General features: G+C 42.0%; 1 protein-coding gene across 3 annotated transcripts in view; it reads right to left on the reverse strand.

Moving 5' to 3' along the window:
- ERBB4 (erb-b2 receptor tyrosine kinase 4) overlaps positions 1–22,211 on the reverse strand; it is a 636,919-nt gene that overhangs the window by 292,073 nt on the left and 322,635 nt on the right. For all 3 annotated transcript variants that reach the window (XM_037398480.1, XM_037398479.1, XM_037398481.1), the window contains exon 3: positions 14,419–14,605. In XM_037398480.1, coding sequence (XP_037254377.1) covers positions 14,419–14,605 — 187 coding nt within the window. The remainder of the gene's footprint in view (positions 1–14,418; positions 14,606–22,211) is intronic.

Consider the following 22,211-nt stretch of genomic DNA (forward strand, 5'->3'; position numbering starts at 1 on the left):
GCCCGTCAAGCTTAGTGGTTGCAGGAGCTCTGGTGTATAGCACAAAGAGACACCAAGTTCAGCCAAAGCTGAAAGACACTGTCTGGAAAGAGAAATAAACGTTTGCTTAAGGGCTTTTAACTGCTCTTTTTTGACTTGGGGGGCATTAGGCAGAATGGCAGAGAAGTAGGTCTGTAAGCCTTTTGTTCCTCTTCCTTTCTCCAGATACTAGGTAACAGTGCACCTGGGAGCAAAAGGATTAACTAAACATTTTTTCAAACAGCTGCCTTGCAGAAAGCTGGCTGCTACTGAAAGGTATTTAGGCAATGCTAGTATCACTTCAAGGTCAAAATTAGGGACAAGGTTAGTAGGGCACCCTGGTATTGCAGTCAGCAGGGCAAAAGATGCTTTATCCCCCAAGTTGTCACTTTGCTCTTGGTCAAAAACAAATAGCAACAAATAAGAAAGGCCTATTCTTCACAGAAGGCTTGCTTTGGTTTAGCTAAAACCAGTTTTGAAGTCAAGTCAGTCCAGCAGGTATGAAATCCCAAGTGAATACACTTAACTTAGTGCACAGACATCAATTTAGCTCATCTGAGTTACTGAAGTAGGTTAAATCAATACAAGGCACTTGTAAATGGATTTAAAAGAACATTCATGTGGAGTTTGTTTCAATTTAACAAGTAGCATTAGGGAGCAATTTTACTCTAAACCCAAGTAAGGTTTCTTTGTTGGCTACCCTTAAACCCTAGATTATGACACTAATTACCCAGATAGGAAGCACAGAGGAAAGCGAGTGACCCTTCTATCTCCAAGCAAGCTACCCTGAGTCTCTGCACCAGATCCCACAGCAGCTGAATGTGAAACTGACTGCAGAACCTCGTATCCTAAGCCTCCCATTTCTGGGTCAGTGAAACCACTGACATTCAATGTCAAAGCACGTAAACACCAGTCACATGCTAACGCTGAGAGAGTGCCAGCGACCTTCTCCAGTAACCCCTGAGACACTGCAAACAGCACAGCTTCCATCTTCGAGGCCAAGTGTGTGCCGAGTCAGAAGCAGCCAGGCAGCGTTCTCATGCTGCTCATGGGAAGATCTCAGACTTGGTTTGGATACCAACAACAGCCAGGCACATCTTCAAATGGCCCTGTAAAGGCAGAGGCAAACATCCCCTCTACCTGGTTGTAAGCTGGTGCTTTCCAGGAGACGCAGCCTGACCAGAACTGCCTCTGCAGCCGTGCAGCTGTTCGTATGCCACACAGCATGCAAACTCCCCATCCCAGTGGAAAGCAGGAAGGAAGCTGCCACTCCAATTGCCCAGATCACTTCTCCCCTCCTTAAGTCCATGTCCAGCCTTTGACAAGGTTGTAAAAGGATTTAATATGCTATAATGCTTATCTGAACTCAACCAGATTGAAGGTAGTGCCTTCCAGCCCTCCCTTCCTCAATGACAGGACATTATTTCCATGTCCCATAGTTTCTTTCCTAGCGCTGGCACAGTAAGGTAACCTGTCACAACCTGTCTCCATAGAGACAAATTGAATCTCTTCCCAGAACCACCCAACCCAAAATAAGATAGAGGGCAGCTGTCTCCAGGGAAGGATGCAAGGAAGAAGAATAATTATTAAACAGGGATGTTGGAGCATATATGCCCAGGAAGCAAGTGCGCCATTTGGCCCTCCTGCTGTGACAAGCAGGCAATAATCTGCCTCATCCAAGTACTGTGGGAAGGAAAGTCCCCTGAGCAAAGAAGCACACAGGCAATAGTGCTACTTCTTCCCCAGAAGCAAAGCAGTAGGGTTGGATAGGCCCACTAACAAAACTGTGATTGCAATCATACGTTTTTTTCTATTTATACCAGAGGCTAAATTAACAGATTTATGTTTACTTCCAGCCACTGCTACCAGCCTTAAGGGGAAATGGAGCAGAATGAGGTCAGCAGAGGTCATAGCTCATTTAACCCATCAGTATAGTCAAATTTGCTTATCCGAGCTTTGATTACTTTTCCAGACTTCAAGGCTGGTTTGCAGTATGATTTTTTTTTTTTAGAAAGGGAGGAATAAAAGGCTAAAACTAAGGCCATGCTAAGATATTAATAAATCACTCAACTAGCAAAACTATTATCTTTATTTGGGAAGCTGAATGTTTCTGAATATTCAACCAAAACCACTCAGCTCTGACCATCTAGAAGCCTTACTCCTGGATGAAAAGGGGCCTGTAGTATGATTTACTAGGCTCGCACAGGGCTAATTATACTTCCCATGGGATTAAGCTGTTAACACAGTCACAGCCGTTACAATACCCCACTCAGCTCTTCTTCAGACACACAGAGAGCAGGATGCTGCCCTTGCAAGCTTGCCCTGTGCATATTTTAGCTTGATACCTTCTTTTAAGGAATCAAGTCTCACTTAAAGATCGGCATTCTCTAAAGCAGAGGAGGCTCTGGGTCAAGCCATTGCTGAAGTGTTTCGCAACTGCCACCTTCACTTGAGAGCAGCACTACAGAGCACAACTGGAACTGGCCTCTATCAGCACTTACGTGTGACCACCAGAAGCACGGCTACCACAAACAATAGTTAACCCAGCAGGAGCAAAGAAAATCACAGCCATACAGCCACAACAGCATCATTTCAGAACTCTTACATACCCTGTGTAGGCAAAGAAAAAATGAAAAGGAGATTTGTCCTGATACTTGGAGCATTTCAGAACAATAATCCCTCCCACCTTTGACTGCCTTTGCCGCTTCCCCAATGCAGCCTCCAAGGAGGGGCTGGGACAGCAATGCTGACAGCCCGAGCGATCAGCACTAGTCCAAGCTGGCTCTCAGTAGCGGGGCTTCGACATCTAACTGAAGAGTAGCATACACCTCCTGTTAAACAAATAAATAAACAGTGCTTTGGTCTGCTAAAAGAGCCAACACTGTGCTTCCTTCTCAAGGTGAAAAAGCATAATTAAAAAATTAGGGAGTGTAGTATCACCATCTCAGAACAAAACAGAACTCCTGCTTGGTCTGGGTGAGGCTGGCAGAGAGCACCAGATATGCCAGATTTTGGATGTCCTGCCAATGCTGGACTATGTCCAACTCCCAAAACATAGCTTGTACCTATCGATTCAACACAAGGGAAATTTTTTTATCAACCCCTGGGGGCTTCTTCACTGTCTTTTCTTCCACAGCCTAGGACACATTCAGCTGTGTCCACCCTAGCTTCCCCATTGACTTCACATGAGACAGAGTGCTTTGCCTTTATCCTCCCTGTATTTGTCATTCCTTTTTCTGTATTATGACTTTTTTGTTATTTTTAATGGTTGCCTCTCTTTTGTATTACACTTTTTATTAGTGCTTGCAACACTGTACCCAGGATAATGGATCTTCAACTTGTGGAAGCTTGTAAATAATTCAAGTATTAGGGGGATAATCATGACTATTTCATGGAAATGAAATTCAGGTAACTCCACAAGAGATGAGAAACCCATCTCCTGGGCTACACATCCAATTTGCTTCTCATACAAAGCTAGTAAAGAGTAATTTCAGTAGGATCTGAACTGGGCCCTCCAGTCAGGGAATGAACTCAGTCATAACCTAAAGCTCACTGTAAAGCTTGCCACTAATTCAGGGGCACTTATGTGACGTTGTTTTGGCTTTATAAACGGGAACCAGCACGCTTTTATAAAAGAAATTATAACAGTAAACCAGGGACACCACTCCAAGACACAATGTGCTCCTGCATTTAGTTCTCCACTTCTGAACCAGAGACATACTGGGAGCCCAGAGTTCATCACACTGCTTAAAAATTAGCAGAGATGCACACAAGTCAGGGCAATGCATCCAGTTTAATCTCAGAAGTGACTGCCACCTGTGCTAGGGACATTGACAGTAGTCTGAAGCTAGTATATTGGGTGAAGTTCAAACATGGCAACAAGCAGCTCCTGAAAAAAGACAATTTACCCTGCCCAGAAGCAGGTGGCCCATGGCAGGCCATATTGACAGACCTGTACCACAACCAGCAGCCGAGTGATGACTTTACCTTTACAACTTTCTCTGTATATCTATTTTCCATTGAACACACTTTTACAACAAAGCAAGTATCTTATGATGGACGCTGGGATGAAATATGAGCAGTAAACAACTTTCTAACACTTTTAAAGGTTTTTTTAAAATGTTTCTTTTCCTAAACCAGGTAAACAAGCTGAAACTACATATTTCAGTGAACTGAAATCCGATGGAAAGTTCAGTCTAAAACAGATTCAATTATTATTGTTCAATTAACACAAATTATTTTGATTTGTTTCTTTGAAAAGCTGTTCAATATCATGTCATATATTTTCATTTTTAAGTGAAAGATAGTGTCTGATGATTTCAGCACCTTTCCCCTTGTTCTTCAAACTGCTCCTTTCTCACAGGAAGCTTCCCCATCAGACACTTTCAAATTTTTTAAAAAAAAAGTTCTCAAAATATCTACTACTAGCTCTAACTGAAGTCTACATACAGGAGATCGGAGCAGAAGAGCTTCTTTCACCCTGTGCAATAGTCCCGGCAAGAACATCTTAAACCTCTTCATGTCAACTCAGCCTCTGCATCCTGCCCTCAGGTACCCACATCCCAGAGCCGTTTTTGAAGCTGACTGATTCTACAGCCCCTACACTGTGATAGAACCAGCTCCCAGAGTTTTCATAGCCTTTAGCATCAATTTGAATGCATGCTGAGCTGACCAGTTAAAAAACAAGACCAAAAAACCCACAACCCACCCCCCAAAACACACCCAAAACCCACCACCACCATGTCCTCTTTCCAGCATGGTAGACAGACATGTCTGACACTGCCTTTCCTTCTGTGCCCCCACACCAGCAGTACCCTGTAGTTTCAAACCCAAAGCACCTGGTTATACTATTTCTGTCAGGCAGAAGCCAGCTCCCAGGTAAACTCCAGCGTGAGCATGGCATTTGTATGAGGACTGGATGGATGGATGTGCTCTCACTTCTAAGCCTTAAAGAAATGAAAACTCATCTATGAAAGTTTCACCAAGGGGGGTGGGGGGCGGGGAGAGAAGAAACAAAGGCAAGGTAACATGGTTTCAGAGAAGACAGCCCCTTGAGCTATTTCCAAACATCAAAGAAAAAGGCCTCCAGCCTGTTCTCCTCATCTGATACCTTTGTTCCCCCAACTCCATGCCTGCAGGCACTTTCCCAGTGATGCACAAAAGGCTCCTACAGCCAATGGACAGCTCTGTGTCCACACACTTTACCTGCCTCCTGCTCTGATTACCTCACACTGTCTCTTCAGACCAATCAAAGTTCATTTCATATGGAAAAAGGCTCTTGCTAAGCTAGGTGGGACCAACCAGGGAGTCTTGAGTCCCAGAAAACTCCAGGGTTCTGTATCAAGGCATACGCCTGCACAGCCTGTCTGCTACTTCATCTGCAGTTACAGTTCAGGTGAGTGCTTCTGCTCCACCCTCAGATTGTGAGGCATATACTTGGGTGTTTCCCACTTCCTCACCTCTGTTCACAGTGATTTCCCTTCTACAAGTCTGCATTTTTATTTTTATGTTCCACTCAAGGTTACCTTTCCCTGCTCATCTCTCCATTTGCCTCCATGGCTTTGCAGGGATGCTGGACAGGTTTCAATGTTTATAAAGCATTCTTCACAACCACAGCATGCCCACCTGCCTAGAACTGCTGCCCTTGAATGCATCCCTGTCATCACATACTCTCCCATGGGGCAGGGTGCGAGTAGCAAACCAGGCAGGCCAGAAGGGGTCTCTAGAAACAACTAATTGTGGCTCCCTCTTACTTCCTTAATCACATAAGGAAGGCTCCTGACAGTAAACTCCTTGCTTGCCATCAGGACCTGCTGTTATCTGTGTGCAAATTCAGAAGTAGTGCTGATGAAATTGCAGACAGGACCTGTCAGTGTAGCACTGTGTATGTGTTCAACCTGTTGGAGCTTTTCATAGATCAACACACAATGTATCCTTGTAACAGCAGCATTTCCCTTTCACATCCCAACCTACAAAGCTTGTGTGATTAAATTCAGATAAACTTATAACAAACTGCTGCTCGCTCCTGGCCCTGCACTGCCACACATCTTGAAGCTGCTGCAGACCCAGCCAAGTTAAAACTACCCCATGCTGATTTTGATGGGACTAGTCCCAGTGCTAGCCAAGCTGAGACTTGCGATGCTGCAAGAAGCAGGTTTGTGTGCAAGCAAGGAACAAGCAGCCTGGGATGGTGCTGGCCAAGTGGAAGGTGGGAGTGCTTGCCTCTGTCAGCCAGCACACAGTGAAGGCAGCATGACACTCTCCTCTGTGCTGAAGGTTTGGGAGGGCTTTTCTGCCTCCTCTGTTTGCAGGGGCTTCCCTGGAGCTAGATGTAGTAAATGAAACGGGTTTTTGTTCATTGCCTCTCCAGTCCCTCCACATAGGGGTTTTAGGGAGTTTCTCTCAGCAGCAAATGACAAGAAAATGAACAGGCATGAAAATATCCTAGGAGCACTAATTATTTCCACCATGTAAAACCAGGGGTCTGATCCAACCTTCTTTGAACCCAGTGAGACTTTTGTACTTGCAATGAAGGGTGTCCTAAACCTAGACGCTTTACTCCTATCGGTTGGCAAGAAAAGCTAGAAAAGGGAGCTCACTCTTGGATCTGGATTTAAATCCAGGTCTGTAAGTATACGCTGCCTTGTAGACACACGCTGCCTTACAGACATGCTGCAAAGCCAATGAAATGCCTTTGCTGGTCTTTAAGTAAAGGCACTAAACGTGACACCTGACCCCCCGAGTTTCATGCCATTTTGAGCCCTAGACAGCAGCAGCCCCACACAGCTGGGGGACGGTCCTTCTGCCCCACCAGGGGCTCACATCTCCATTGCCCCCCATCCTGTGGCAACTGAACTTATCTTGCTCAGCAATCTGCCTTTTGCTAGGGAGTGCTGATAGGTTACATTCCCCATGTAACACAGACTTTGTAATTATTTTACAAAAGCACCAAATTCCTTGTCAGCAGTAGCCTGCCAGGTGGAAACAAGAAAAATCAATGAATTCAGAAGACTGTAGAGGAACAAAGGAAGGAAAAAAAAACCAACAAAAAACCAAAACCCCCATTGAAATTAATGCTTCATTCACCTGAACTGAAGAAGATAGAGCACTGGAGTAGCTAGGATTTTAATTTAAAATACCTAGTCAAGACCAGAACTTGGCCTGGGCTGTGGAGTACAACCCAGCTCTTTCTTTCCTTTCCAAGCAAGTGAGAAGCTGGGATATATTTTTTTAGCAGTGCTATCACTATAAACGGTATGATTTTTCCCCAATTGCAATGCTTACTGCATTTTACTTAAGTTACAGTGTAGCTTAACACAGATCTGTCTGCCAGTTAGATGTTTTGAAATGCCACCCATTCCTGACCTGTGTGATTGAAATGGAGGGATTACTCTGTCCAGATGTTTAACTCCCTGCGAAGCATGTGGCCAGAGAAACCCCTGTACTGCTACAGCTCTCAAGTCACTGAAGTCAGGCAAAGCTACTCCATTACCAGAAGGCTTCAGTATTACTGGATTTATCTTGATTGCCCATATTTCTAAAAAGCTAAAGGGTGTTTCACACCAGAACACGGAGAATTTCTTACTTCATAATTGAAAAATGTACAGATAGAACTACTGCAGAGAGGTGAAAAGAAGGAACTGCCAAGAAAAAGAGTATGAATGGCATTATTATTTTACATGCCATTATCAGACGACAATGGCAGCATACCTGGATGTATTTTATAATGACATTTAAACTTAACATTTTTCAGTGTTAAAAATTGAATTCCACATCACACATGATTCCCAGTAGCTTTTTCATACAAAACACTCAAATTAGTCTATTTAAAGTAGGCAAGCATTATAGGCTCTTGCAGCAGTGGTGATTCACAACAGAAAGCAGCAGAGGCACAGATTACCACAGGGTTGGAAGAATTCCCTCTGTCTACCCCGGATCACAGTCCTTCCTTCCAGTTCACTACCTTTCTTCACCCAGCAGCCAGAAATTAAGACCTTGAAAGCCCAGGACAAAGTGCTTCTGTTTGCAGAGATGACAGACAGGAGTGATCCGCTGTGTCTACCTTGACAGGTTATTTAGCCCAAGCACAGGACCCAAGCGGTGTGGTTAACACTATTTCTAAAGGTAGTTAGGCTCAATGCTAGGTCAAGGATCTCTGAACAGAGCTCCACTGCATGGTGTGGATATGCCTCGAGACAGATATCATTAGCTGGTATTAATCCTGACAGAGCACCCTGAACACAACATCCTTAAAAGGGCTTAGCTGAGAGTTAGGCACTAGTTAACTTATAAATTAAAGTGTGAATTACATTAAAGCATGAAGAAAGTAAAGGGCAATTTAAATTTCAGTTCATTATGAAGTCAAAGCAAGGAAGCCGATTTACTACCAGCTAAGGATTTGGTCTAGTTTCTCCTCCTCATAATTTCAAGCCCTGTTTTGTTGCAGGAAAAGCTGTGTGATGTGACATTATTCTGCTGCATGACACTGGAGATTCACATCAAACGCTCTATGTATTACTTTAATAAACATTTAGACCACTTGCAATGCATTTCATATTTTATGTGAAGATATCGGGGGCAAGGGAACACCAGCAAACAACTTTCCGTGGGATTCTTGGAATTTCCAGTTAAAAACATTTACCAATATATCATTATTATAAGCTTTTTGTTTAATTCCTTGCAATAATCATTCCAAACAAGGTTGTGCACTTCTAACACTAGAGACAGAACTGAAAACAGTAAAGTGCTCTGAAGTAAAGGGAACTGAGCATAAATTGTTGATCAAGTTGCAAAGAATCACAGATATTATTTAAACCACTTTGCATGACGAAACCACATCCAAATCCTTCAGAGAGATTGTGCAAAATTCTAATCTTTAATATGAAATTTATAAAACTATGTCCCACCTTTGTTACTGAACATGATCAACTCATAAGTATACATCTCATGGGCTCAAAATCAGTATTTATTTCTTGCCACATACAATATACCTATTTGCCTTGATAACACCTGTGAGCAATTTTCTGTTAGCTGGAGGCAGTTGCTCTCCAGCCTACAGGTCCCTTATCTGGGATTGCTTGGGGCCACATCTGCAGTCCTAAGCTGAGGAGTGCCTGGAAGTGTTCCCAGGCACTGATGCCAACTGGCAGGGAGCAGCCTAAAACCGCAGTAGTAACTGCTTCCATGCTCAGCACAGGGTGGCTAGGTGCCGACTGCCAGCAGAGAAGGTCTCTGGGCTCTCCCGGCTGTCAAATCACGCCTATAATGTCTGAGGAGAGCAGTAGCTGGAATAGGGCATTTATTTTTTTTCCAGGAAATAATCTAACAGTGTCCCGGGGGAGAGGAGACAAATACTTGCATTTATGATTATGTGGGCTGCCACAAGCCTCAGTCTTTCTCTCCATAGTGACAAGGTGAGCAAAGGGAACCCATGGCAGGTCCTGCACTGTGCCACCACACAAAAGAGCCTTCATTTCCCAAGGGAAGTACATCCAGGCTCGAGGTGTTCCTCCCTTTTCTCCTACTCGCTGGCTGGTCAGCAAAAATGTGCTGGGATACAAACGCCTCTGTGGTCAGCACAGCTCTGAGGATAAGGAGTACTCCTGGGCAATCACTGAGCCACTGCAGCTTCTTCTACAGGACAGAGAACTCCTGCAGCAGCCCTGCACACAGAGGGTACCAAAAGGATTTTTTAAAATAAATTCCTCATTCCTCCATGTATCCTAGCAACACCTCTCTGAGGTTAGAGATGCAATGCCTTGCCCACCTGTTGCATAGAAAGCCTAAGGCAAGATACATATTGCTTTCTTCCCGGCTCGCCAGACTAGTATGAAGTCACAACGATTAAGGAATATGCCACAATCAGCACACCCCAGTCTCGTCTGCTCAGGCTGGGTTTCACACACAGGCATTTGCATCGCTAAACATCCTGAACTCTGCAATGGCTCATGCAGTGTGCATGTGGTCCAAGGAAAGGCCTTACTGACACAGGCTGAGGGCTTTGTGATCAAGGCAATAAAAAGAGGGTGGCCTTAATCCCTGCAACAAAAATGCTTTATGTGCAGTCACACCATGCTGAAGGAGCTCAGGTCCTGAGCAGGTATCTAAAGATTTCCAAAAGATCTGTAGGTCTCAAATGTGCACAGTAAACAAAACTGAAAGAAAATTTGACTCCTCCCATGCCCTTTCCTTGAACCTGATTGAGTTGCAATATAACAATAGTAAATGAGCAGCCCTGGTAAAAAAAAACCAAAACCAAACCACAAACAACAAAACCAACAAAAAAATCCCAACACAAACAAAAACCAAACCACCACCAAACCAAGAAACCTGCTGAAAGGTTGAAAAGCAACCTTTCACATAAGAGATGCCATTCTTCCCATCTTTCCACCCCCCTGCAAAGCACTCCTTTGCATTTTCCATTTCGGGGGGGTGGGGAAGATATAGAAAATGTTACAGAAATGATCATATAACTTTATAAATTTTGTTTTAGATAACAAATAAAAATAAATTTCATCGAAAATTAAAAAATAAGGCCTGTAAAAAAAACTGTAAAAAAAGAAAAAAAATATTATGGATCACTTTCTACACACAGTAATGATGGTCCTTTCCCTGCAATTCCCCTGCTCATCAGATTACATTTCTCTAGCTATCACTAACCAAATCCTTTCAGCTACAACATGCATTTGTCACTTAAACCTCAGTTACCTTAGTTTATCATTTATCTGCATTCCTGCAAAGCAAGCAAATAAGAAATGACAGATTTTGCTGCTTTTTTGTGTTACTGAACTAATCCACTGCTAAGTCCATTTTATACTAATATATTAAAGGGAATTAAACGGTCGCACAGGCACATGCAAGGGAGCCTCTGTCCTCAAGGCCAGTAGGGAAGATGAGGTTATCACTGCCCAGTCAAAGATACATCATTTGCTGTAGCTCTCTCTTATTCATCTTCACTCAGAGGAAAATACGGGATACTTCATAAGTGGTTTTGGCACTTGTGAGTTATCCCTCTTTCCCCACTCATGAAGATAAATGCTGTAATGAAACACAGCCATCGGGTATTCTCTATATTTGGAGCACTTAAAGTGTGAACAATAATTATGCCTTTTCATTGGATAAGTTAAGGTTGACTGCCCAGCTACCTGGGGAAGACAGGAATGATTTGCACTAGCTCACAAGCAATGAATGGAATAAGGTGGCATACCTCCTCCCTCAGCGAGGGTTAATCTGCTAATCTCAGGCTGAATAATATGCTCGGTACGTCAAACATTCCTTTTTACTTTAAGGCTACCTGGCAGCTGAATCTGCAGGCTGAGATGAGTCCAGCTGAGATGGCAGCAGCCACTTCATTAGTTCAATGTCTGTTTGTTTCTGACGCTTCTGTGGAACCATTGACTAAGTTGTTATAGCAAGTGAGAAAAAGATCTTTGTAGGTAAGATTTTTTGCAGGTGTCACATCAGTTTTAGGATGTGGCCCTGGCTTGTGCCACACAAACAAAACTGCCTTTCGGGTGACAGACATCATAAGTGAGAACTGGATCATGTTTTCTGTGCGAGATAAAACTTACTGCCTTCATAGCTGTCATTTTTTTTTTTTATAGGGCAAGGGAGGAAATTCAAGTATTTAAAGTTACATTTATATATGAAAACCTGATAGACATATCTGGCAATAAAAACACAGTTGTTAACAACACACTGAAAATAATGCAATGGTACTACTGCACAGGAGACTGAAACCCTGTCTCTGGTTAAGTCCGAGGACGATCTGCAGGTGAGAGCCTCCTCATTTATTTAACACAAGGAGTAGTGTTTGTATTTGTATATTGTGCAGTACTGGGCAGAAATACCCTCAGGAATCCATCATCTAGCACTGCACAAATTAGAACATAAGGCGTAAGCCCTGGAAAGACAGTTCTTCAAACGCAAGGCAGGAGTTATGTTTGTATTTTATTCAAGTGGAAGAGATGCACCATTCAAAGCCAATCTCTTGAAATCTGCAGTGGACTTGAAGCATGCATGCTCACAGCATCTGTTTCATCTTAAATTTAATAACAGATCAGTGGTTGTTTCTGATGTAAATATGAAGCAGTTGGTAGACATAGGACAGGTTTGGACACAGCTGATCTATTGCAGCCTTGCAACACCACCAACTCCCACATCCACCAGTTATTTTTGTGCAGCTACTAATGCTAAAGATGTGTTAGGAAAATAAATCAAGTATTACTGTGCCCCAGGGAGAGCAGTTGCAACAAGAAGCAGGTTGTGGGTTAAAATAGCCAGGTGCATCTTAACCAATATACAAAATGGTCAAAGAACAGCTGCTTGAAGACGCTCCTGAGGTTCTGGCACATGCTATCTAGAAAATATTAAGAGTATTTCAAAGCACACACTGGCTCACATTCAGCACCCAGAAGCTATTTTAAGTGCTCAGTGGACACAAACTAGTGTTATGAGGGCACTTTTCTTTCAAGATACATCAATACTTTTTGAGCCAAATAATCCCATTAGAGGCCTTTGTAAACACTTAAATCTGATGAAGTGGCTGTGATGTTCTCATGTTAGGAAATGTTCAGAGGCTGAACTAGAGGTTCACTTACCTAGAAAGAAGAAAACTAGAGGTTTTCTTACATCTCTTGAAAAGAAAGTCAAGCTATTTGCTGGGCAGTTTTGGTGCTGTGCCTATCATGTAAAATCAGCTTCCAGAGAGAATCTCTGGATTCTGAGGAAGTGCCTATTGGCACAGAGCAGCTGGTTCAAGAAAATCTTGAGCCAGAGCCTACAAACTAAGGGGTTTTAACTTACTGAGCTGCAAAGCCATGGCTAAAAAAGCACAGAAAGTACAGCCCTCACCTCCTGGCAGAACAACAGCCTCAGATCCAAGAGCAAAGGGTTCCAGTCCTTTTCTGGCTTGGCCTCACATCACCTCTCTGCCTCAGTTTCACAAAGCACTCTAAGATCCACACACAGGAAGTATATGAAGGAACACATAATGCTATTATTACCCAATGATATGGCTCTGTATTTTGTGAAGGCATGGACAGTTACAATGAACACGCTAAATCAGAAAGATGGGAAGAAATACAGGAACAGAAGCGGAAAAAATAGAATTGTGACACTGATAGAGAGAAGAGTAGTAAATGGCAGGAATTTAGAGATCTTGGGAAGCACTCTGATACCAGCATGGCAGTCTCAGTAAAGAAAATTGTTAAAAGTATGACCAGAAGGGCCTCATCAGAAAGAGTCACCCAAAACTGGGTGGTTTTTTTTTTGTAAATTATTTCAACCTCCTTTTCCTTCCTGTTTTTGAAAGCTTAGCTGTACAGCCCAGGGAGGCTTGAACAACAGTGAACTGTAAGCACTTGTGTGCTGCTCTGAATACCGAAACACAAAAAAAAGCAGAGAGTGAAGAGAGTGAAGGATGCCTAAATATATTTCAGAAGGCTCTCACCTCTCTGTACTGAGGTTCAAACTCCACATCCAGCTCAGGTTTGTTATCTTCTGTCAGCATTTAGCCACTAGCAGAAATAAGGGCATTTCACAATCACCAGTGCTTAGGGCAGAAACGATCATAGCTGATGAGGAACCAGGTATAAATAAAATATTTCCAGTGAACTCCCTAAAAAGAATTTGCCACTGCCTGCATTTTATTAAGTTACAGTCCAATGATATTTAGCCAATTTTTAATCTCCAAATCACTGACTGTAGATCCTCAGCTGAGAGAAATGAAATGTTGATCTACCCCACATCATGATCCAGCCCTGAACTTACAGATTAATGTAAAACCATGGACGGTACTTACATTTTTGTCTCAAGAATATAAGCACTTTTCTCACTATATATAATGCACTTATATAATGTCATTATATATAATTTTTCCTTAAAAAAAGGGAGTTGTAAAATTAACTACACCAAACACAGTCTCTCCCTCCTATACCTTTCCTTCCCCCCACCTCCTAGTGCAGCATCAATGGTGACAGAGACAGCAGCAAGAGCAGAGACAGAGGGGATGCTAACTTGGCAGAAAATGCATAACACCTGAAGCAACACACGTGCAATGCCCAAGGATCACAAGGAAATCAATGTGCTTACTATATCAAAACTAAGAAAAAAAATTCATCTACTCTTTCAACAACTATTATCGTTTCAAATACATTCTTGGCATGACTTCCATGCACTGTCTTTGATCAGCACTGAAAGAAGTACAGCTGTGGACAGAAAAAAACAACGAAGTACTGACAAAGCTCTCAAACAATGTGCAGACTGCCAGCCTCTTGTGGTACCTCCATTATTTGCAGAATGCAAGTGACTGAGGGCATTGGGGCAAACATTCAACAAGCTCACTTTTTGTCTTGCAACCAGTTTATCACACTTAGATCTTTCAATGAATTCATCACTTACCTGTCAAGTTCTTCAAGCCAAGTTCCCTGAGTCCAAAGTTACCGTCCTTTCTGTAGTTAAGAAATATCGCCAAAGCATATCGCTCTTCATAGAGTTTGGTCCCACGAACGATGCGCAGGTTCTCCAATGGCAGGTATTCAAACTGATTCAAAGCCACCAAAACATAGCCTGTGACTTCTCTGATAGACTGAAAGGCAAAAATGAAACATACACATTAGAAATGGTTCATTTTTAGTTGTTCTGAATTTTTCATACAGTGGATGCTTTAGTACGAGATGCTGGTACCCAAGGGGAAAAAACAATCCCCCAAACCCACAAAACCTTAGAAAACAAGCTCTGTTTCAACTTATTGCTTTTAAGCACATTGCTGTTTCTATTTAATTGAGTTTATTAGAGATACTTATTTGAAAAGTAGAAAATAAAGAGATAGCCATTCTTCTAATTTTATTAAACTTTGGCAGAAATTCACAGTAGAGTATTAAAGATGCACAAAAGGACAACTTTGCACAACTTCAAGCAGAGAGCAGGTCAAAGGCCTCGGCAGTACATGAGCAGAATCTGCTGGGGCAATGCCACAGTTCAGGTAAGATTGTTTGTCTGCAAGTAATTGTTGCACAGAATATTTCAGGGTGAGACTGAATCAACACAACGTGAGTAAGAGAGACATCTCTGGAAGAGCTCACCATCAAACAGGAGCAGATGGTAGAAACAGGGGACAGGTTTGGAACAGTAAATAAAGACAAAGAACATATGTATTAACACCCACTTTTTGTACTTCTAAATGAAATACATCACCAAACATTCACAAAGATTCAACTTCAAGTTTCATCTGGAAACACTGGAACCATACATGCTATATACCCCAGACTTCAACCAAAATCTTTAGCAAAATGATTGCTGCATTTTTGGGTTGGCTGAAATCTTTGCTTTAGATGAACTACTCATTAACCTTCTCACTCATACTCGGGAATTGGTTGCCTGGATTGCAAGGAGAAAAAACAACCCAACCCCAGTAACTAGAAACAGGTTTTCAAAGTCCAAAAAGATTAACAGAACAGAGATGTTTTTAGAAAGAAAAAAAAATATTTTAAAGCCTGCTCTTTTAGAAAATAAACATCATGCTAAGGAATTTAAATAAGAGGCCTAGATATCTGCAAATGCCTTTGAAAAGCGTCATTTCAACACTCACATAGAACCCCACCATCCTTAGCAGCGCTTCACACAGGCTGAGTGATGCTCCTGCCCAGAGCTGCTCCCAGAAACAGGATCTCCATCTTGGAAAGGGTCTCAAATATGGCTTTCAAATGTCATTTAATTCCATACCTGCAACAGCCTGCAACCACTGTATACACATATATTTATGTGTGTATGTGTATTTAATGGACAGAAATTGATTAACTACTTGTGTGCTTAAGTGGATGCATGCACTTTTTCTTTCCCTTTGGCAAAGTCAATACCTTAATACACATAAAGAAAAATCCTGCTTAGAGTAACATGCACAGACTATAACTAACATGATGGGGACTCCAGTCAATACCATAACAAAAACAAACAGGCAAACAATAGCAGGCATCAAACTGAACATATTGCATACGTATCATTAACAAAGAAAGGCAACATGAATTTGCAGCACAAAGGACAGGCTTTTGCTTAGCTGGTTGCCATGATTTAATATGTAAGTGTGCAAGAACCTTTTAATTAGGTTTATAAAGGTTCGTAAGATTATTAACAAGTGTGGCAGTATACATGAAGAAGGATTTATATGCCACAAACTCTATGCAGTAGCTGTCCTTCTAAAGTCAAAGTCTGTACCCAGCTGAAGCTGCTGAAAGAGCTCTGGAGCTGTTTCAAGACTTGCTTGGCATCTAAACAGAGCACAGTGTCATTACAGGACTTTGATGAGAGCCCAGTGAGTTGAGCTGCGTTGAGAAGTACGGTTCAGTAGCTCAATATTAAATGTAGAACTGCATTATACCCCAGGACACTGATTCCATTATAATCAGAAGCTTTCCAGCACTTTCATGATAGCTTTTTGCTTTCAGACATTTCAGCTTAGCCAGTTTGGTCAGGAACTTGTTTTTCATTGTACAGAAAAATTTCCTTAAGCTGGGTTTTTTTAGTCTCTCTTCAGAATTTAGAAAATATTAACATTACACTCACAGCTACAATTTGTCCACTGATATTCTAGGGATACTGTGATTGCTCTAATTAATTTAAAGTGATGTTTAACTTGGAACTGAGTTGAAAAAAAATTAAAAGCAGTTCCAAAACTGCATCTGACCAAGTCCTTCCTGCCAATTTTTGTCACTTAGAGACATGTTTTCTATTTTTTAGGGTATCTTATTTACTGCCAAAGAGCATGCCCACCTGAAAGGACCCTAATTCAGCACACCACTGAAATTATACAGAAACACACTCAGCAGCAAATCTTCATTCCAAAGTTGTTTTTTTTTAAAAAAAAGGGGCGGGGGGGAGTAAAAATTTTTGTACTTGCTAATTGTGAACCATCCCAAAAGCCCTGTACTTTGTTTGGTTTATCCAACAGAAATGACAATTTTTTGTAAGTATTTTGACAAGCCACAGGGTCCTTTCCAGTCCCATAGCTTCTATCATATTGCAATGTCTAATGCTATTTATTTGCTGGAGAAACTGCCCTGTTAATCCTTGCAAAACAAAATCATGAAAACAAACCGAAGGATTTCTAATTTACTAGAACACAGCAATCTGACCAAATCTAGTGGTCTGTTTTATTAATCTGTGGTTTCATTTTATTTCTTTGATTTAAATTTGAATGAAAGAGCAATAACATGTTTTGCAGGATGGTATCTTTTCTGGCTGGTCCAGCTTGAGAAAAAGGTACTGGAAGTACAGCAGGTAGCTCAGGTTTTGGCCACTCCTGGCCAAAGCTGTCACACTGCCAATCACTGCGAGTTTTGACACGTTTCTTACTGAAAAGGAACACCTTCCTGCTTGGAGCTCACTCCAAGCTGTATCAGAGCCCTGCAAAGACACCTGTTGGCTTCCATGCAGGCTCACAAATCCTCACACCAGACAGGATCAGCCAGCCTAATCTCCTACTCTGCAACTCATACCAAGGTTAGGCATGATTCGCACCTCTCATCCTTTGTAAACAAGGCTGAACGCTTTCCTGTTCAGGTGTCCTGAACTCAGGTATAAGTTCAGGTATCCCAGTGCTCTATTTGAGATGCTTTTACTTCAGCATTAATTGGTGTTCCACCAAGTAGGCAGAGTGACTCAGAATGACTCAGAGCAGTGGTAATTTGAAATGTCACCTCCTAGTTTGATTCTCCTGCTAGGGCTGGAAGTCCTTGCAAAAATACATTCTACATGTGCCTGTCCCTCAGGAAAGAGGAGAAAAAAAAAAAAAAAAAAAAGAGACAAGTATGCAAATAACTGCACTTTGTTCCCATAACCTACAACTGAAATAGAAAGAGGCAGATTAATTGCCAATAGATTTAAAGCTAAAAGTTTCCTACAGGGAAATCCAAATGAAGTCTGGCAACCGCCAATCTTGATTGCTGACCACTGTGATTTTGCGGGACTCCCCCCTAACCCCATTACAGCATTATTTGGATTGGGAATTCCCAGTCAGCATGACCTTGCCTTTCCTTGTCATCTTTCCAGCTCATGAGACACAACGTGTTATGTGAAGAAGCTATCAAGTGAGGCAGCGACTGGCTCAGGCTCCCGTAGCACTCCTGCTGCTTTGGTAAATGCATTTTAGCTCTCCAGAGTTGTTTGTGTACGGCAGCAGGAACAAACATATACATTTGAATGAGGAAAAGGCTCAAACTCACAAGCTCCCTGTCGTGAAGGGACAAGGGACACTGTTCATTGAGCCCTCTGAGCAGACACCTGGCTGTCCAAAAGCAGATGAAGAGATGCCGCTTGAGGATTCAAGAGCCAAAGGTGTCTGCCTCTCCGACTGGGCCTGTTAGGTATCAGATCCTGAAATAAGAAAGGGCATGCTTCTAGCAGGAAACAAGAGGGGGGAGCATTAATCCTTGACAAACCTGAAGCCTCAGGAGCTTCTTTAAAACCACACCAAGCCACAAGATTCAAGTCCGATATATCTACCAGAAAAAAAGCTCCACACTTACATTTTTGGACAGGAGATGAGTATTTGTGCCTCACAGCTTGCAGTCCCTAAGGCCCAGCACTGCCCTGCACCCTAAAAACAGGCACGGTAGGTCTAGAAACCAGTCTCCCAACAGCCTCCACTATTCACAATATAACCCAATTTCTTGCTTTTAAACATAAAAACGCATCACCCTTGGATGGATCTAGTCAAGGCCATGTGTCCAGAAACTCCTTGTGCCTGCAGGCACCAGCCCGCCCCGGGGGGCGACTACAACATGGCAGCCGTGGCTCTCCTCAGCCATGCTGGTGCAGCCGCTTCCAAGGGCACAGGGCCACAATCTGACACCAAAACGGTTATTTTGAGAGGTTATTTTTCAGTTGATGAACTGCAAAAATGAGCTCTAGACAGCCTGTTTCCTTAATTACAACTAGAATTAGCTGAGCACAGGTAAAGCATTTTAAGCTCCCGAGAGCAAAGCCAAAATTATCGTGTCAGTTGGGAGTAAAAGGCAAGATTGTTCCTTGCCATCTTAAATAGTTCTTCGGCTCAAGTCAAATGAATCCGAGTGAAACGGAGCAAAATAACAGCAAAAACTTCATCATTCTGCCCAGAACAACAGATCAATGAACGATTAGGGAAGCTGGCGTTTCTCATAAACACCACCAAGTCTCCTTAACATCTCTCGGGGCAGGTTAGGCTGTGCTGAGGCACTGAGGAGAGCTATAGCGTGGGGGCTTATTTCAGTAGCCGACGTGTTATATATCCAGTTTCTGAACTTGATCCAGCCCTTGCTGCCACATCTGACTGGGCACACATCCCCAGCACATGAGTCAAACCTGCTGCAGGGAGTTGGGTCATGCTTGTGGGGCCCCAAGCAATTAATAGTATTTTAGGTTAATTTTTCCCTTTTCCATAAAACTCATCTACATTTCGACTCTGCTTTGATCTCACTTTAAAAGTGCCAGTAAACACAAATGCAGGAAATGAGGACCACCTGAAGGAGGAGTGTTTAATTCACAAACAACAACGACAAAAAAAAAAAAAAAAAGACAAAGCATATATATTCAGCATATTCACTCGAAAGAAAGTCAAAAGTCTTTGCTTTCCCAGCACTTGTTTTGCAGTGAGGCAGAGGTGCTTTGGTCCCCAGGAGAAAGCAGGCAGGGTGCCACCCCCGGGGTACGGAGAAAGTCAGCTGCTGGGAAAAGTCTGGAGAAGCACAGGGTTTTCCACAGGGAAGAGGGTTGTTGTTCTTCCACCACAAGAAGGGAAACAGAAAGGACAAAAAACTTTACATAAGATATAAATAGGGAATAAGCCAAATGGACACTTTTCATCCCATCTGTTGAAATACAGTAATTTCTATTTTCAGGGGATACCCATTTCACGAGGCAGAAGCAAGGCTCCTCGCACAGCTCGGCTGCCAGTAGATAACAGAAGTCTCCTGACTCAGATCCAAGGAGCTAAGATGACCCTCCAACATGAACTGTGTGCATTGTCTCATTACATTAAATCCTAAGAAATTCAGATTTCTAAGTGATACGAACGGGAAAAGAAAATATTTCCTAAGCGAATCATCCTTTTTTCCACCTTAACATGTCGTAGCATAGTGAACACGACTAGGCACCACCACATGAAAAGCTTCTGAATGAGATGACATCTCAGGTTGACTTGGAACACATTCCACTTTTTGATCAATTAAAAGGTAGGCATTTATATCTGCTTAGAACTGTACAAGATCCAACTGGCCAAATTTGTTTCCTGTTTTTATTAAAGGCAAAACCCCGCTATATGGCAAAGACGACACTTGCTTAACTTTAAATAAGTTCTCAGAGAAATCCTAATATCCACCTTCACAAAATTCAGCTGGGCATGTTTGTGAGTGTGCTGCTAACCTAAACCACCATCAATTAATTTTCATTATTTGTGCATACATTTTCACCCATGCAATGCAATACATCTTTCATTGTCATAATTAAAAAAATTAGCATTTACTGCAGAACCACAAAGTGGCCTCTAAGCAGCTACAGCACTTGTAATGCTAACTCTAAGGGAAACACTAATACTCAAAACGGGGAAACAGCTAGACTATTGCAATTTATGGAGCTCAATTAGCAGTTCCATGCATTGCTCATTGATGGCTATGAATTTTTAATGACACGATAAACTGAGATTTTTCAAAGGACTTCAGGAGACTTATTTATAGAATTCAGGCATATCGCTGTTGCCAGCTTCTCTCAAATCCCCATCCATAACCATGAGAAAAACGTAGTACGTACTGACATTTCCCATGGTTAAGAGGACATTTCATTTATAGACAGCGTCAAAGCTACCACCGAGCATGCACATAAGGAATTTTGTTCCACAACAAGCTCACGTCTTGTCTCCTTCCACGCTGTGCATCCTTCAATTACGTCAACACTTGTGAAATTGTGATGTTAAGCCCTTCCGAGCACCAGCGGTTTTCCAGATACGCTGTACAAGCTTCAATAAAAATCTCTCGAGTTTGAGCACACTGATCAATATCAGAACAGAGATTGTAAAAAACATTTTCTTGGTGCCTGATCCAGAATCAAGCGGTGTATTGTAGCTAGAGTTCGCTTGGTGCTGCAGAGAGGTTATTGCCCAAACCATTAAAGTTGGAGCTAAGATTCAAACTTGGTAAAAAAAAAAAAAAAAAAAAAAAAAAAAAAAAAAGAGGAGAGGAATTTCTGGTAGTCTTTCAGTTTGCTTTAAGATGTATCAAAGGCAAATGAAAGGCTTAGATGTCATTTTGTTAAGAGCTGTGCCTAAGGAGTCTTGCACTGCTGCATGGCTGCAGAAAAAGACTGTGATTCAGTTATTTAAGACAGCTAGTAGAAACCTTAGGTCATAGTCTTGTCCTCACAGACATCTAGCCTTCTTCGGTAATATGCTTACAAAATATTAATAATAGCAGCAGATCAATGGATTGAACACAATGTGAAGTAGCAGTCGGTTAGATGGATCTTTTGTTAAGGCTGTTAGAAATTTGTAAGTGAAGATTTTGCTACATAATTTATAGAACCCACCTTGGGAGTTGTTGAACTAAAGCTTTGTTTTCTGAATGTTTGGTCTTTACATTTCCTTATTTCAGGAGTGAGACTTTTCATACGTAAAAATAGGAGAATCAGCTGTGTAGTTATTTATTTGCCAGCTTCGATGTAGGAATCGCACTGCTGCATACATGAGGAAAGTTAGGCTGAGTCTGAGCTAATACACATTACAGGAGGGTCCAAGGAGGGCTTGGAGGCAAAACAAATGCCAGTCTAGAATCCATTAAACTGCAGATAAATGCCCAAATATGGCATTTGGAAAGGAAGCCCCATAAATAACACAAAAGTAATGGAGATGGACAAATGCATGGTGTGCCTCTGAAATGTGTATTTTGACTCATTTTGCAAAACAATGAAGAACATGAAAAATGAAATAAAAAATAAATAATAATGTGGGAACTGGAACATTAAATGGAAAACACAGGTAAATAATAGGATCAAATTAGCTCTTTTGCTTTCAAATTTTGAAATACAATTTCTAAAGATGTATCCAACAATCCTTCCTGTTGACCGAGTTAGACTTAAGCCCAGGTGTCAGCTTGCACCATGCGTCTATGCCTACTTTTCAGTTAAAAATATCTGAATAGAGAAACTGATCAGGCTTACATCAATATCTG

This window comes from Falco rusticolus, chromosome 8 (assembly GCF_015220075.1).
Source record: "Falco rusticolus isolate bFalRus1 chromosome 8, bFalRus1.pri, whole genome shotgun sequence".
Taxonomy (NCBI): Eukaryota; Metazoa; Chordata; class Aves; order Falconiformes; family Falconidae; genus Falco; species Falco rusticolus.